A 15,354-nucleotide genomic window follows, 5' to 3' on the forward strand; every position below is an offset into this window, starting at 1 on the left:
ATTCAATTTCTCTTTCGCGAGATATCGCGTGCATCTAACAGACATACACACAGACAGACAGACAAATACCTATCAACATATATACCGAATAAAATCGATAAGTAATAAGAACACGACACCGCTGAGCCGAACTTCGTTCAACCTGGTATATTGGAAACGCAAGCAAAGAAATCAACAGATAGCTTCACCCACCTCATCATACCAAAGTTTGGTTAGACCATCGTTTGCCATTAATTCGTGGAAATAATACTGCGATCCAGCGTAAAGATTTTCGCCTGCGTAAGAAAAGAAGCTCGTCTGTAGTTTACTGACGCTGGAATGTTGGTACGTGCAAGTTCTGTTAAAGTGAATAACTAACGTTAAATAACAAATAACAACAACAAGAATTAAACGGAACAATCCATGGGTCCACTTTGTGTACAAAAATGAAAAGATTAGATCAGGGTGGTCCAAGGTTGTCGGCTCCGCGGGCCACAATAATGCCAAGAATAGGTAAACAGTGCAATACAAAACAAGCACTTTTATTGTGCAAACACATAGTTATCAGGCACAGCCATTCTAGGCTAATAGAAGTCGCATTCTATATTGCCTATATTGCCTATATTGTTAGCATATATTCCCGACCAAAAAGTTAGAAAACCAGATAACAATTTAGACTGACAAGCACATTATTTACCTTCGCTAGTTGCCTCAGCTAGCCATAACACTAGTCAATTCAGTGACATTAGTAACGACAATATGTCAAAAGATTTTTCTGATTAATTTCATGACGAAACCACACTAAATGCGATTTTTTGATTACTCTCCGAATGTGACGCGGGCCACAGATAATGAAGCGGCGGGCCACAGATAATGAAGCGGCGGGCCACATGTGTCCCGCGGGCCTGGGACCGGACCACCCTGGATTAGATAACAGCTCAGCCAGACTAGTACAGCAAAAAGAATAACGCACGCCATGGGGCCATCTTTAAACGGAGGAAACGGTGTCAAACCGAATTACAGTCGATTGCTTAAAATTGAAGCCATAATTACAGAACTGCTGATTCCTGGGAACAATTTCAACTAAAATCGAATAAGTTCTAAAAGTTTGACACCCTCCATCTTCGAACAGAGATCAATGATCTGCGGGAACCAACAGAAATGAAAACACTTATTAGATTAGAGAGGGTCGAATCTTTTCATATTGATGTACTCCACCAATATATGTTAAATAAGGGGAGATAAGGCGATTCATTTTAAACAGCAACTACACGACAGCGATTCATTTAAAACAGCGACTGCCACAACAGCGACATCACTTCCCTTATTAAATCCAAGGCTTACGTACCAGCCAGTCCACCCCGCCCCCGCCACCCCATATTATGCGGTCGCCATTATGACAGTCGCTCACTTGATTAAGTCGCTATCCGGCCTGGGTACAAACGATTACTATTCCATACTATTATCAAAAGATAAAATATTACTTACTTCACCACGCTTTCAGCTAATTCAGCAAGCTCGTCATCCCAGGTCATCAGTCTCATGTCTGCGGCCTCGGGATTGTCCACCTGCCGCCGAAAGTGGTTATGAGCGTCGACCCATTGTTGCTCGTGTTCCTGTTCCATGGGTGATATATACAAAAAATCCGAGGGCCCGCCTATAAAAGTACGGTAAGATTTAGTCAGATTTTCAAGATGATGCAATGATCAAATAGCCTCGTTAATAAAGCATAAAAAGATGAAGTAATCTTATTGAAGTCATAATATTGAATTGTTATTGGACACAAAATGGACGGCTAGACGTCTATTACTTTAATTTATTTTAAAAATTGTTATGGGTTTTCAAATTCAAAATGTTTGCTGATGACATCATCAAAATTTATAATTGCGCACCGTATGACTGTTTCGCGATCGCAATTCAGCGATCTGGTGGTCAGACTACTAGTACTTCAAAAGATTTGATACTATTTCGTTTTGGACTCTGTGTCCACATATTCAAGCATTGCTATCTTGATTTTATGTATTTTCGAAACTTGCTGATTTTGATTGAATTGCGCCACCAAGCGGATAATCTGGTAATAAGTGGCTTGGTAGCTAAGATACCTGTAACATGACATTCGCACCATGAAACTACTTGTTTCGTTGGGACCTAGGCACGATATTTCTCAGTATATATCTCTGCGAATCGCGGTGACTAATAAAAATAAGTTTATGACATGTTCGGGCTTTTCCGTATCTCATATTATTTCGTTTTATTTAAAGTGACGTCACACACTGGTACATGAAACACCGGGTAATTGATTTAACAAATGTCTTTAGTGATGTCAACGGAACCATGACGTAATATTATTTCAATTATTAATTCCGACTACGATTTAGAATTATGTAAAGCTTCAATGTAGTACAAATGCGTCATATTCACACGGCGGATGGGACAAACATTACATAAAAGAGAGAAAATTACCATTTCTGTACTATACATTAAAATTTAATACTTTAATACCATAGATTATAATATTGAGAATAATTCTTGTCACAGGGCTTTAACTATCATATACAGTAATTCTGTTTTATGTTTTCCATATCATGAATACGAAGTACTAAAGTATAATTATGTCTGAATATTTAATCCTCATAGAAAATATATCAAGCCCCAAATTCACAGATAATCCATAATAAGTCTATAATATTCTGTTATATTATGAATGGGACTTAAATTCTTTCAAAAACAATTTCTTCGTATTGTTTTATTTCATGAGTAACGCACTGTGACATAGGCTACCATAGTCGCCGCCATTTTTATTAACGTTATATTCACACGTTCAGATACCGACAGGCTTGTCCATGGGAATGTGATCCCTATTGGAATCCCATGGGAAACGTCCCATGAGATGGGATTGAACAGCACACAGTATTTCCCATAAAATAGTTCTGATTTTTTTAAGTTAACGAAGTCAAGAAATTTTGTCGTTTTACATGTCTTTTTGTACATGTAGTCCTATTTAGTGGACGCTATACCTAATTTCAACAATTTTTTTTTTGAATTGTATTGCAATGGGAATCCCATGAGATTGGACGAAAAAATATGTCCCAAGGACAAGCTTCGTTACCAACAAGTGAGTTTTCAACTTTCACAATTTTTGTTGCTTATTTTAAATTGGTAAAATTGTAAAACAGTAAAAGATTACGCCAAAGATTTATGTATCGTAAAAGGGTGCATTACAACATCAGCCATCAATATAAAATATCAAATTTTATCATATACTGCTCTTGGCAGCTCAATAACTCCCGGTACAGGTACAGGCCATTCAAAGTAAACGATGATTGAGAATGACATGCCAATTACTTTCCCAACTGTGTCAAAAATAGCCGACAAATTCCCAACGTCAAGGGTAATTCATTTGATTGTTCTTTGTATAATTTATGAGCTATGATTTCCTGGGCATAATATTATTACTCGCAACACCATTCAAGAACTAGTCAAACGATCCAATCATTTCTGAATTATTTCCGTCATCTCAGAGAACCGCTGGTGCGCTTATTGAGTGGTGCCAGATGATAAAGAATGACAATATGTTATCCCAGTATTCAATCGACGCCAAAATGGTTTTATCTATTTAAATAGAAACTGCTTGCATGCTGCATATATGTTCTCGTTTTTAAATTGTGCCATGAATAATAGTTGCCGACGGGTTGCACCCAAACATCACTAGTCACTACAATCGGGTTTACTGTAATTTATGCCTACGAGATTAAACTTCGCTTATCATGTTTGGTTGGGCTATTTCTTTTAGCAGATCCAGCTCTATCAAAAGACGCTGAAAACAACAATTCCTAGGAATTGATTCTAGTGCGAGTTTTGTTTATGCTATCTGTCCTGACGGATAATTTTTACCGTCATCAGCCTTTTATACGATTTTTAATGACCTTGTTGCGTTTTATTATCTTCGATGTTGGTGGCGTTTGGCCAACGGCAAGCTTACTGATAATTATTTGCTAATCGTGGCCAAGTGCAAACTATCCATAATCGACCAACCGGTTTAGTGGTTTATCGTATGTTCACGTATGGAAAAATAAATTTATGATAATTTCTAAAAATCAATATGTCTATTATTCGTAGTCTTGACGCCACCAGTTTCGTCGCTGGCGTATATACTTAAACGCAGACCTCATATTTGTATAGATAAATATATAGTTTCTTCCAGAAACTCTACTCAACGTATCTATAAGATATTGGTTTAAGATTATTTGCGGACAAACTTCTCCTAAAATTTGGCATCGCTAATTTAGTCAATAACATGCATTTGAACACAGACTTCATATTTATATAGATAAATAAATGTATATATAAGTTTTATCTAAAAACTCTACTTAACGTATCTAAAAGATATTGGTTTATGATTATCTGCGGCAAACTTTATCTTTTAATAGGATGCGGTATACATTTTGTTCTCAAGTACTTACGCTTCCAGTAATTTTGGTGAATTCTTATGTCAACATCATTTCTTATGCTTTCCTGGAGATTCGTGTCGGCTAATATTCACACCCCCTCACGTCTTTGGCGCCAAAGTTTTGAGATTTTAGATCGAGATAAAATCTCTCTCCGCCTGTGGTCGCTTGTAAAGTATTTTTTACTACTATTTTTTGACGTTTACAAGTAAATTTTGGTCAAAGCCACTTTTACCAGCCATTGTTCTAAATAGGGGTCCTGTAAAAGCAATCGCTGACAGGCAACGAGCAATCTTAGAGGGGACGAATCTTTTCGGAATGACATTGCTAACCCAATTTATTACATCCTTGGTTGTAAAAAATTACCATAATTTATCTCTGACTGGAAATAAATTAGACTTTTGTTGAAAGTTTAAAAATCACTCACCTTCAATCGAGATTGGTCCAAGGATGACTAGCAACAAACCGTTCGCCAAAATGGTGGAAATCATTTCTTATTTTCCAACGAAACACATAAATAAGTTAACTACAATAAAACTACTGTTAAAATATTTGATAAGATAAATTATAATTATATACCAATTCTCTTGCGGTTCATTATTGTGCAATTGATATTTGTGTTACATGCCGGATACTAAATGTAGGCTACTATATATTATATCTTTTATATTTATATAAAGTGTGATCAATATTTGTTCTGTACGAAATGCATTGCAAAAGTGCAAAATGAAAACGAAATGCAAAGTGCTTATGGTATATATATATAATATAAATCCTATGACAACAAGTTTTGAATATTTCATACAGCAGTCAATAGTTGATTTTTTAATTGTTTAATCACTAACGTGGGTTCCATTTATACCGTGTCTCCCCTAAAATAAGACCGGGTCTTATTCTGATTTTCTTTCGAAAAATAACACCAGGGCTTATTTTGGGGGATGTCTTTTATTTTCATTTATCAAAAATAAAAATACACAAAAGAGAATTACGACATTTTTAAAAATTACAAAATATGAATTATTAATTAAAAACGTGTAGGAGAGATTTCTTGCTATCGACTAGGCCAAAAACAAATTTGCGCTATCGACTAGGTCTTATTTTGAGGGGTTGACGTATATTAAAATCATTCTTGAAATTCAGGTTAGATCTTATTTTCGGGGAAACACGGTATTACCGATTCTAAATAGATCACCGGCTCCTTTAACTGAATGCATTGGCGTTATATAAATGCATTACACATATGCTCTGCATATTTTGACACCAGAGCATATAAAAACAAAATTTCATACTACTTGCACTGGGACAATCTGGCTCGATTCTGGCAACTGTTATTTCAAAACTGAGTCGATATTTTAAAATTAGGCTACATAAGGGGATTTCCCGCTTGACATTCAAACCACGGACATGCAGTCACGTTAACGGTTTCGGCACTCTACTTCCATCCGCTTTCGAAGATAAAAGTCACTATGAATGTTCGTTGTTGTTTACGAATCCCAGCAATGCAACGAACGCATGTTACATTAAAATATTGCTTGATAAATCATACTTAATAGCGTACGAGCGCAAGTAAGGAGTTTCATCAGTGACTAATTTAAATGGAAAAGATATTCCGGAGCCTGTTAATCTGACACAGCGATACGATATGGCAGGGTTTCTTTTTTTCTCTCGATTGCCCCTGGAAAGTATCAAAATTTAAATTTGCACTTACTAACTTTGTATATATACTGACTATTTCATTTTTTTGTTGAGTGAAACATGAAAAAGGTGTTTAATGTGATAGCCTATTCCATAACGAAACCATGGTAACTCGTATTGCGCAACACAGAACCGTTCGTGCTAGCAACATTGCAATTTGTTATGTGGTTAATGACCACATTCAGTCTGTACTTTTTTCCTCTCCCCAATAAACCCTAAATATACATTTTGAGAATTCATAGCCGGGAATTTATATTATATACTTATAAACTTCATACCGGGTTGACGTACGGCACTGTACTTTATTGCTAAAAATATAGTTAAATGAAACTCAACTGTTACATATAATTATGAAACACCGTACGGTACTTAATTTTACTAGCGCCAGCTAAAACTGAAATTGTTACATTACTGGAAACGCAATTTCAATTGACCAACGAGCTTCCGATGAGAAGTTACTTATGGACACAAGATCAATTCATACAGCAGTAACGTTGGAATGCGGCAACGCTTTCAGAATCTTTTCTGCTGTGCAGTGTTGCCATAATTTGATTTGTATGGCCAGTCAACCGTGCTTTTCAATGCAAATCGAATTCATTTCCACGCAACGCGTGTTAAAATTGCCGAATCGGGACTTTGTCTTATACATTGACAGTCAGCATTGTAGTCATTTTACCTAGAATTGTTCTCTTATTTATTTACTATATAACATAGCTAACGTTATACCCTGAGATGGTTAAATGATGCTGACTGCTAGAATTTCAAACCTTATGGATTATTTTTGAAAACGAACCAATGTGAAGAGAACCACAGGAACTGACACTTCATTCAAGTATTTTGTGAAGTAAGAATTATCTAATTGCGGCTTTCAGGTAAATATTTCCCCCTCTCACACTGATAACAACGTACCGTTAGCAAGTAACCTTGTCACAATACCGGTACCAAGCAGAAAAGGCAACTTTTAATACAGCTAGAAGATAAAACTTATATAATATAAATTACTTTATACGGTATTGTATGTATCCTGTGGAGGTTTATTAAAAATGTCCATTAATTTGATGGGCTTCGTCAAATGTCAGACTTGCTCACCAGAAAATCCAACGCTAAAAGGCATGCGGCAATCATAAAAAGTTGAATAATTCAATGAGAGGATCTTTCGATTTGCATTATATTACCAGTGAGCGTACCTAAAGCATGTTATAAACACATCGATTACGAAAATAAAATTGTACCAAGGGAAAATACCACTCACTTACGCGATTAATCCTGGGCAACCTTTAACATTTGTGAAGATTACCAACACCTATAATCTGCTCTGTCGCTAACTCTCTAGTGTTGTTTAATCCCCGACTAGAGCTATATTGCAAATCGTTACAGCTTTCAAACCCAAACATACGATGAATCTTCTAGCCAAAACGCGCATACTATCCTCTGACTGCCTTACATTGTATTCAAGATTTGCCCAAACTTACAGACCTAATATTGAACTGTACAACTTCCTATTTATCACGTTTTTAAAATAAACAATTTTTAAATACATCATTTCTTGCGTTTGAGCTTACAATCAATGGGCTTCCGTTTCCACAACTCTCGCCCGAGTCTGAACAGAAGTGGCAGATCGGGTTAAAGGGTCAACGCTAGGTAAAACAAAATAAACTGTTTAAAAATCGGTTTGATCGCGCGCATACTGTTTGGTAAATTGTCCATTTCCCACCTATTATATTCACTATACAACTTAATTAAATTTCATATCTCGCGATTAATTCGCAAATTTAACGCTCGGCTCAACAAATTACTTGTCTACGTCGAATTGTTTTTATGCACAAGATTGCTCAAATCATTGTCATAACAGCACTCGTAACAGTAGTAATAGAATTGTAGCCAACTATGTCGCTGAAAGCTATATACTGTATATGTTTATACTCGCGACTACCTCGTCGGAAATGCCTCGTTGCAAATGCAAAGTATTGAGACGATTTAGCCTAGCACTGGCAGTAGAACTGTAATTCCACAAAGTGAAACACCTTGGGAAAAGCTGTAATGTTAAATGTCGCCCCTCACTTTTCACACAACATCAATTCTCAGTACTATGAAAAAAATGCTTGCAGCGCACAGTGAATGAAACGCATTCTGTATTATTTCCGCATACACTACCACTGAGGACAATCCGAGTCGAGAACGGTATTTCTGATGTGAACTTTGGTATATATACATATCGCGAAAATATCTATTTTTAATGTAACCATTTTCCCACAAAAAGAGGTAAAAGCAAATTACGTATACACTGTAGCCAAAACAAGTATTTTCCGCTGTGAGCGATCATATATATATCCCAGACTGAATTGGGGTTTTGGAGTCATTACCGTGTGACGGCAACACATCAGAATTTCGATGAAAAATAATAAATCAAGTGCAGAGAGTTACCAGGAAGTTAAACTACTATTTTACACTACAATATAATGCTAACGTATCACGGTACTGAAGCACAGGTTATTCAAGTTCTTGGCATTTTATCTGTTTTTGCTCAATTAAATTTACTATGTACATTTCACGTTATTTTAGTGAATAATGTGACACATGCCGAAACTTTGAAAATTACAGACTATTTTCTCTACATTTATCAAATACTGTATTTAGATACCCTCCTCGTCTGTTACAAAATCCCACAGTGCCGTTAAAACTATTTGTAACGTATAAAAATGTGTCATGTATTCGACTGACACTCTTCACCGGCATATACCCCATTTTCTGGATATTCAAATACAATTATAGTCAAGTTAGAAATTAAACTTTGGTGTCATACCTCAAAATTAGAGGAGTTGTTTGAACCCATACTAACCCTAACCCATGGGTTTTAGCACCCGCTTATAGATTGAACCTGCAGATATACACATGGGTTCAAATGTACGTGGGTTCAAATGTACGGTTACCCTTATGCTATGCAGATATTTTTCACAACCAGAAGTGAGTGCTCTGTTTCATTTTATTCGAAAACTGATATTGCGTCATATTGCGAAGACGTGACCCAGAACACAAGCATTATCAAAGTAATTCTACGAAATCTACGTGTGTTATTTTCAGCAATAAACTAAAATACCCGCTAAACAAAATTACGTTTTGCAGTATTTAGCATCTGGCACACACTGAATCATGCTAAAACGTACATAAAAAGAGGAAATGTTGGTTAAAAGGTTGAATTGCCTTAAAATTTTAGGTATTTTATGGTATTTTTAAAATTACAGCTGGTAAATTGATACATCTGCCTCAATCACGACTTCGTAATTGTAGTTGTCAACAGCGTGGAATCAAATTCTCCGGCGGCGCCATTTCATAAGGTCACATGCTGCAAAGCTGACTGGTAATATATGGCCGAGCTTATTAAAGCCACGCGATGTGCGGTGCTTGTATGGCATACTGTATTTCATTTCTGTCTGCGAATGTTGTTTTTTGTTGTCCCTAAACATTAAAATTGACGCCCACGTGTGTAACGTTGTTATAAATGGAAAACACATGTATAGTGTGTCGTTATATCAATTGCAAAATGTTATTAAAGTTCAGGTCAGATCTAAAAGCATAAATAAACCAGACAAAATAGTTGACGCCCGTTGCTAGGATGACTAATTGTCTCGAACTCAATCGTCTTTGAGCTTTGTTGTACAAGAAAAAAACAAGTATCATGTTGCAATGTATCAATTGCAAAATATTTTTAAAGATCAGATATAAAAAGAAATAATACCGGCATAATATTTGACGCCTAAGACTTAGTGTATAACGGTTTTCAAATATATTATTGCTGCATGTTACCATAGGTATTTATAATATTATTGTTGTACAATGAAGAACCCACATCACGTCGCAATGATTTAATTACGAAATATTGGTTCAGTTTTCAAAGAATGAATAGATTCGGGATACGATACGAATACCTCCTTTTGTTTTATCAACTTTGTATTTTATCCTATTATCTGTTGGGATTTTCTCGAAAGCAGGTCATGAACGCTCCACTCAGAAGTACTTGGTTCTAAAATTATTGTACAGATGTGGCAATAGAATTAAATACATGGATACCAAACCAATATCAGTGTTGGTATTGTATTTGTTAACATGATTTTAAAGTAATTGCTTCACCACAGCTAGGGATGCCACTTTTAGATTTACGAATCGATTCGAATCGCATCTTTTTCGAATCAGATTTACGCGATTCGGAAAAAGAGAGTGATTTTCCGAAAAAAATAAACATTGAACGTTTGTTAATGTTGTTTTCGGCGGCGTTAAATCTGCCGAATGCGTTTATGCGGCACTCCAAATAACACCAAATTACGGGACGGAAAAAAATGAAAATTAATTTTTCGTGATTACCTTTTTCACTTATCTGCCGTCATTTGTTTCAAGTTTAGCACAACACAAGACTTTTACAAGATATGTTGCGTAATTTTCCCCAAACTGCGAGTTCAGTTTTCCACTAATCTATTATGCGCGAATTTAAATGAATCGTATACCCGAAAATTCGTGATAATTTTGATGAAAATTTTCAACCGTACACCTGCGCTGCGACTAAGTTATGGTACACCAGACACGATGAGCTTAAGAATCAGCCAATATTCAATTTTGATTAAAATTTAATTTAAACTTTGTTCTGAGTGAAATAATTCGCGTACATTTGAAGAGAACTATTACTGAATGAGTTCATCGGCCGGCAATGTTAATTGACAATCATGTTTCTCATCCTAAAATATATATTTATTTATTTTTGCGTTTGTGGGGCTTCCACTCGAGTGGCGGTAAACGAAATCAGGGAGACATAATGTAATAGTACATATACGTTTTATCAGCTGTTACATAAAAAAGTAGTATTTTATTTTTAATTTTGTTAGGGCGATACAAGCGGGAATGAATCGTTTCGGATTATTTCTAGCAAATATCATAACGGACAGGTGGGAGTAGATATTACTTGAGGAATGGCAACTTGTGCACTGTTTTACATCAACACGTGTCAGATTTTATACCAGACCAAGCATACTGTGCGAATGTCGTCTTACTTTAGCCCCAGCGACCATGTTTGATCGAGATACAGCGCCGACCAATTATCGCTCGTCAGCGCGGCGTCATTATGCACATTTGGGCTTTTTGAATTACGAAATTAAACGTAGTCCATGATAGTAATCAAGCCCGAGTTTGTCAATAACGCTGTTAGCCACTAATAATATTGTCTCTAATATTTAAGGAAATTTTTGTTCGCAATCGTAGTCGGTTCAACGATTGTTTTTTCTCGAAATTAATTAATTTAATCGTGGTTAATTTTATCGTCTTATTCTCGTCTTATTCTTATCTTAAGCATATTCTCGTAAGCATTTCCCATTTATAGCAATTCAGATGCAATTGGAATGTTTTTTTCGTATTACTCTATGCTGCTCGCATAAATATAAAATATTGTACTAAAAGTTTGAAGATAAAAAATCTGTAATAAGGCCGGCCTTTATTCAAAATAACAAGAAGTGAAATACCATAGTCACATAGATACTGTTGTGGGACAGAGGAAAGCAGTGCTGTTACTGTGTTTATGACATAACAGTACAACTGTTCCCTACTTATTTTGTAATATAAATTCCATCAAATTGCCTTAGCCCTGATACAAGAAGTACTACTGCATGTGTAAATCTACACAATAATAACCCGGTATTGAAAGACTCACAGATAAGTTGATAACACAGATAAGCAAGATTTCATCAATGCATTTATTGGTGATATATATGACACCTAGATCTTTTTTAATATGATGGAAATAAGTGTTGGGTATTTACTGAAAAACTCTTTATCATCCTCGCTGTCTACTAGCATATTCCATTTTCAAGTTTTCTCTGCTAGATTTGAGCTTTTCTGTGGATTTGAGCAAATATACGCATGCAATAAAAAAAAAAGCTTAATGGAATCAGAATCGGAAAGATTCGAGTCGAAAATGTTTGATTCGAGATTCGATTCGAAAAAAATGTATCCAGAAGTGGCAACCCTAACCACAGCCAAACATTGACAATAAATTTATGGCAAATTTGATTTGAGAAAATATATATTTGGGCCTAGGTCGTTTAAATCAAATCAATCCGACAATGTTAATTTGATTAACGCAAGGCCACGCGCTCCCATAAGTAAAGAAGACTGATATCTTATGGAAGTTACGGAAGATCACTGAAGTACCAAGAGCCTCTGGATCAGTACTCTCATAATATGCGTACCAGGTTAGGGTTAGGCCATAATTTTATTCTGATTTTTCTTATTTTAGTTCTATTACGAGTTCGGGGATTGTCTGTGTTAGCCAACTGAATATACCCTTTTGGTTTCAGTCCTTTTACACAACTTGATTTAAATTAGGTGAACAAAATTAGTTACCTCCCCATTGGTACACATACTTATTGAGCACCAAATTATGGTCGTTGAATTCCAGGTTAGAATGTGAGTATTGACGCGAGCCTCGAAGCAATGTAATTTGAAATATGGATATTATACAGAGGGTAGTGAATTCCACATGACTGAAGTTCATGGAGAACACTTTTGAGCCTAAGATGGCTGAAAATATGGATGTTTCCTCGGCCCTTGACCCCGGAAAAATACTCCCTATACTTTACTATTGCACATATTTGGTTGCTTATTTGCGCGAGTTCTAGAGAGTTGACACTCACAAACTTATTTACTTATATGCTTGACCATTATTTTTATTAAAATAAACAACCTCCGCTTATACGTATTGATAGCTCAAGAGCTGCCAGCAAACGGTTCGAGAACGTGATAAATCGCTTAGGTTTCCGTTTTTTTACAAGTAATTTTTCTTTATTTGTTTAACAGCGATATCCACTAACGTAGCAATGCTACGCGGAAGTAAGGTTTATCTGAGGTTGCATGGGGGACGTACTCAATCTGCATCATCGTCCTGTCATAAATGCGTTCATGACTTCCTTGAATTATGCAGCTATGAAAATAAATTTTGTGCATAGCATCCTATAAATACAAATGAATCAAAAACGACCATATTGTATAACATAATTTTTGTTCCCAAGGTACAGAGCTCTCCATAATATACCTCATACATGTCCAAAAAATGCAACAAAAATATTTTTTTCAAATTATACTTTTAGACCATTTTGTTTAAACATCTAAACCAGGAGTATGCAAACTGCGGCCTGCGGGCTAAATGCGGCCCACAAGGAAAAATTGTGTGTCCCGCGAAACGAGTTTTTAATTAATTTAGTTTAATCTGGTACGTACAAGTGATCCCAATCTTTTTGCGTTGCAAAGCATATATCTGAGTCCAGTTTATTATCTATGCCTAGAAAGTTACAACAGCTAGCTTGTGCAAAGCGAACAGCGCATGTCATAAGATCAATAACCAGAATTGTTGTGCCTACAACTACTAGAACGCCCATGTTAAATAGCTGCGGCCCGCGGTTCACCCAGTTATTTGTATCTTGCCCTCCTGTATTAAAGGTTACACCCCCTTATCTAAACTGTACATTATAAACGTTGATCATTCTAGAGGTCAAATGTGTTTTCTCACCTCCGCACCCTGCACAATACTTCGCATAAGTAGTTATAAATAGTTGATAAGATTATATAGTACACAGTGACCAAAAACCAGAACGCAGGTAATTTGTAGCATATTCTATTCTAGATAATTTAGAGCACGGTTTCTCAGCTAGTGGGCCATGGCCCACTCCCTGTTGGGCCACAAAAAGATTCTCAGGTGAGCCACAAATCTATTCAAAATTGTTAGACTCATTGATATATTGGTTAAATTTGATTGTATGAAAATGCTGTTTTTGCTACTAAATGGTAATATAGAAGTGCCTATCTTTGCGAATAGAATTTTCAGTATTTTTTGGAGTTTCTCCCATGCGTGAGAAAGTTAATGGGTCGCAGATTTTTTTGTGCAACGAAAGTGGGTCACGAGATAAAAAAAAAAGGCAGAAAACCCCTAATTTAGAGAGATGGTAACTTTTGTGCAAACCGTTTTTTTGGGCCGCCTTGTATTTTTGGTAATGCATAATTTCAGAAACCAATAGTATGGCACGAACATACACGGCGGTCCAGACATAGGTAAACAGTTATTAGTAATATTTACTTGTTAATAATTGATACCGTACCTTTTGGCCACCCTATATTTAGCATATTGTCAAATTTTTGCATTTGTGTATATTCGTGAACAAACGAAGGAAGTGAATAAGTCGGTACTTTCTCAACCTTTCAATAGACAGGGCTAAACAATGTCAATCCTTTTATTTAATGGGCACGACGGAAAGATAAAAGGCCACCTGATGTGATGAACCTATTAGGGCGAATGTTAGGTTCAAATGAGCACAATTCTCGGCCGTTTTAAATACAGACTGAAAACAATTGAACACATTAGTAAAGAACAAGTCTTTACGCGAATACAAACACTCTTTCAAACATGGCAGCGCAATTGGTACGATAAACCATTCCTTCACCTAACTATTACGTGGGATAAAATGTGCTCTTAAACAGATTTCTTTCTGCCTAATAACAGATATAATAATTTGCACCAAATGCCAAATTTAATTCAAAATATTTGCTTTAGTTTATGAAGTTACATCTAATTGTTAGTTAATAACTTTTTCCCAGTTGAAAAAAAAGCATTATTTGAAACGAATTTTCAGTAATAATAAAAAGAATATTACGATATACCATTTCAAATTATAATAAATAATTTAATCGTTTAATGTTGCCAGATACCAACTAATTTAGTTCAACAATTATGCAGCGATCGCAGATTAATCCACGAGTCATAAGCGGCTATTTAAAAGTACGGCTGAGTTTAAACTAACGTCGTGACGTTATGCGTTACGCAACAGAATTTGTGACTCACCTGATACCTAACGAGAGACGACGCATAAATCACGTATGCCTCACGTTTGGGACAATAAATATTCACTGCACTCAGGTCGATTATACTGACTTGACGGAAGCTAGAGATATTTAAACGAGTCTAATTTCAAGGTTTTAATTGGTCTATATGGAGAAATTGATACGACAACAAAAGAGAAAAATTTGACATCGGCATGAGTTAAAGTCACCATTCATACTTCCGCGCACTGACCTGAAAGAGTACAAAACTCAGAACAAATGGTATCCAGCATTCAGTAATACTTAGCATATGAAAAGCTGGTAAAATCACACAACAAAATTTATATTTTTTTGCTTTTCAACTGTTTCGCATTTAATTTTG

At 35.8% G+C, this 15,354-nt stretch overlaps 1 protein-coding gene across 2 annotated transcripts in view; it reads right to left on the bottom strand.

The window, feature by feature from the left end:
- LOC120325375 (GLIPR1-like protein 1) overlaps positions 1-15,354 on the bottom strand; it is a 203,947-nt gene that overhangs the window by 6,259 nt on the left and 182,334 nt on the right. For both annotated transcript variants that reach the window (XM_039391483.2, XM_039391482.2), the window contains exons 2-4: positions 4,855-4,968; positions 1,468-1,636; positions 193-337 (exon numbers count right to left, since the gene is read on the bottom strand). In XM_039391483.2, coding sequence (XP_039247417.2) covers positions 193-337; positions 1,468-1,636; positions 4,855-4,918 — 378 coding nt within the window. In that variant the 5' untranslated portion in view covers positions 4,919-4,968. The remainder of the gene's footprint in view (positions 1-192; positions 338-1,467; positions 1,637-4,854; positions 4,969-15,354) is intronic.

Source organism: Styela clava, chromosome 1 (genome assembly GCF_964204865.1).
Source record: "Styela clava chromosome 1, kaStyClav1.hap1.2, whole genome shotgun sequence".
Classification (NCBI taxonomy): domain Eukaryota; kingdom Metazoa; phylum Chordata; class Ascidiacea; order Stolidobranchia; family Styelidae; genus Styela; species Styela clava.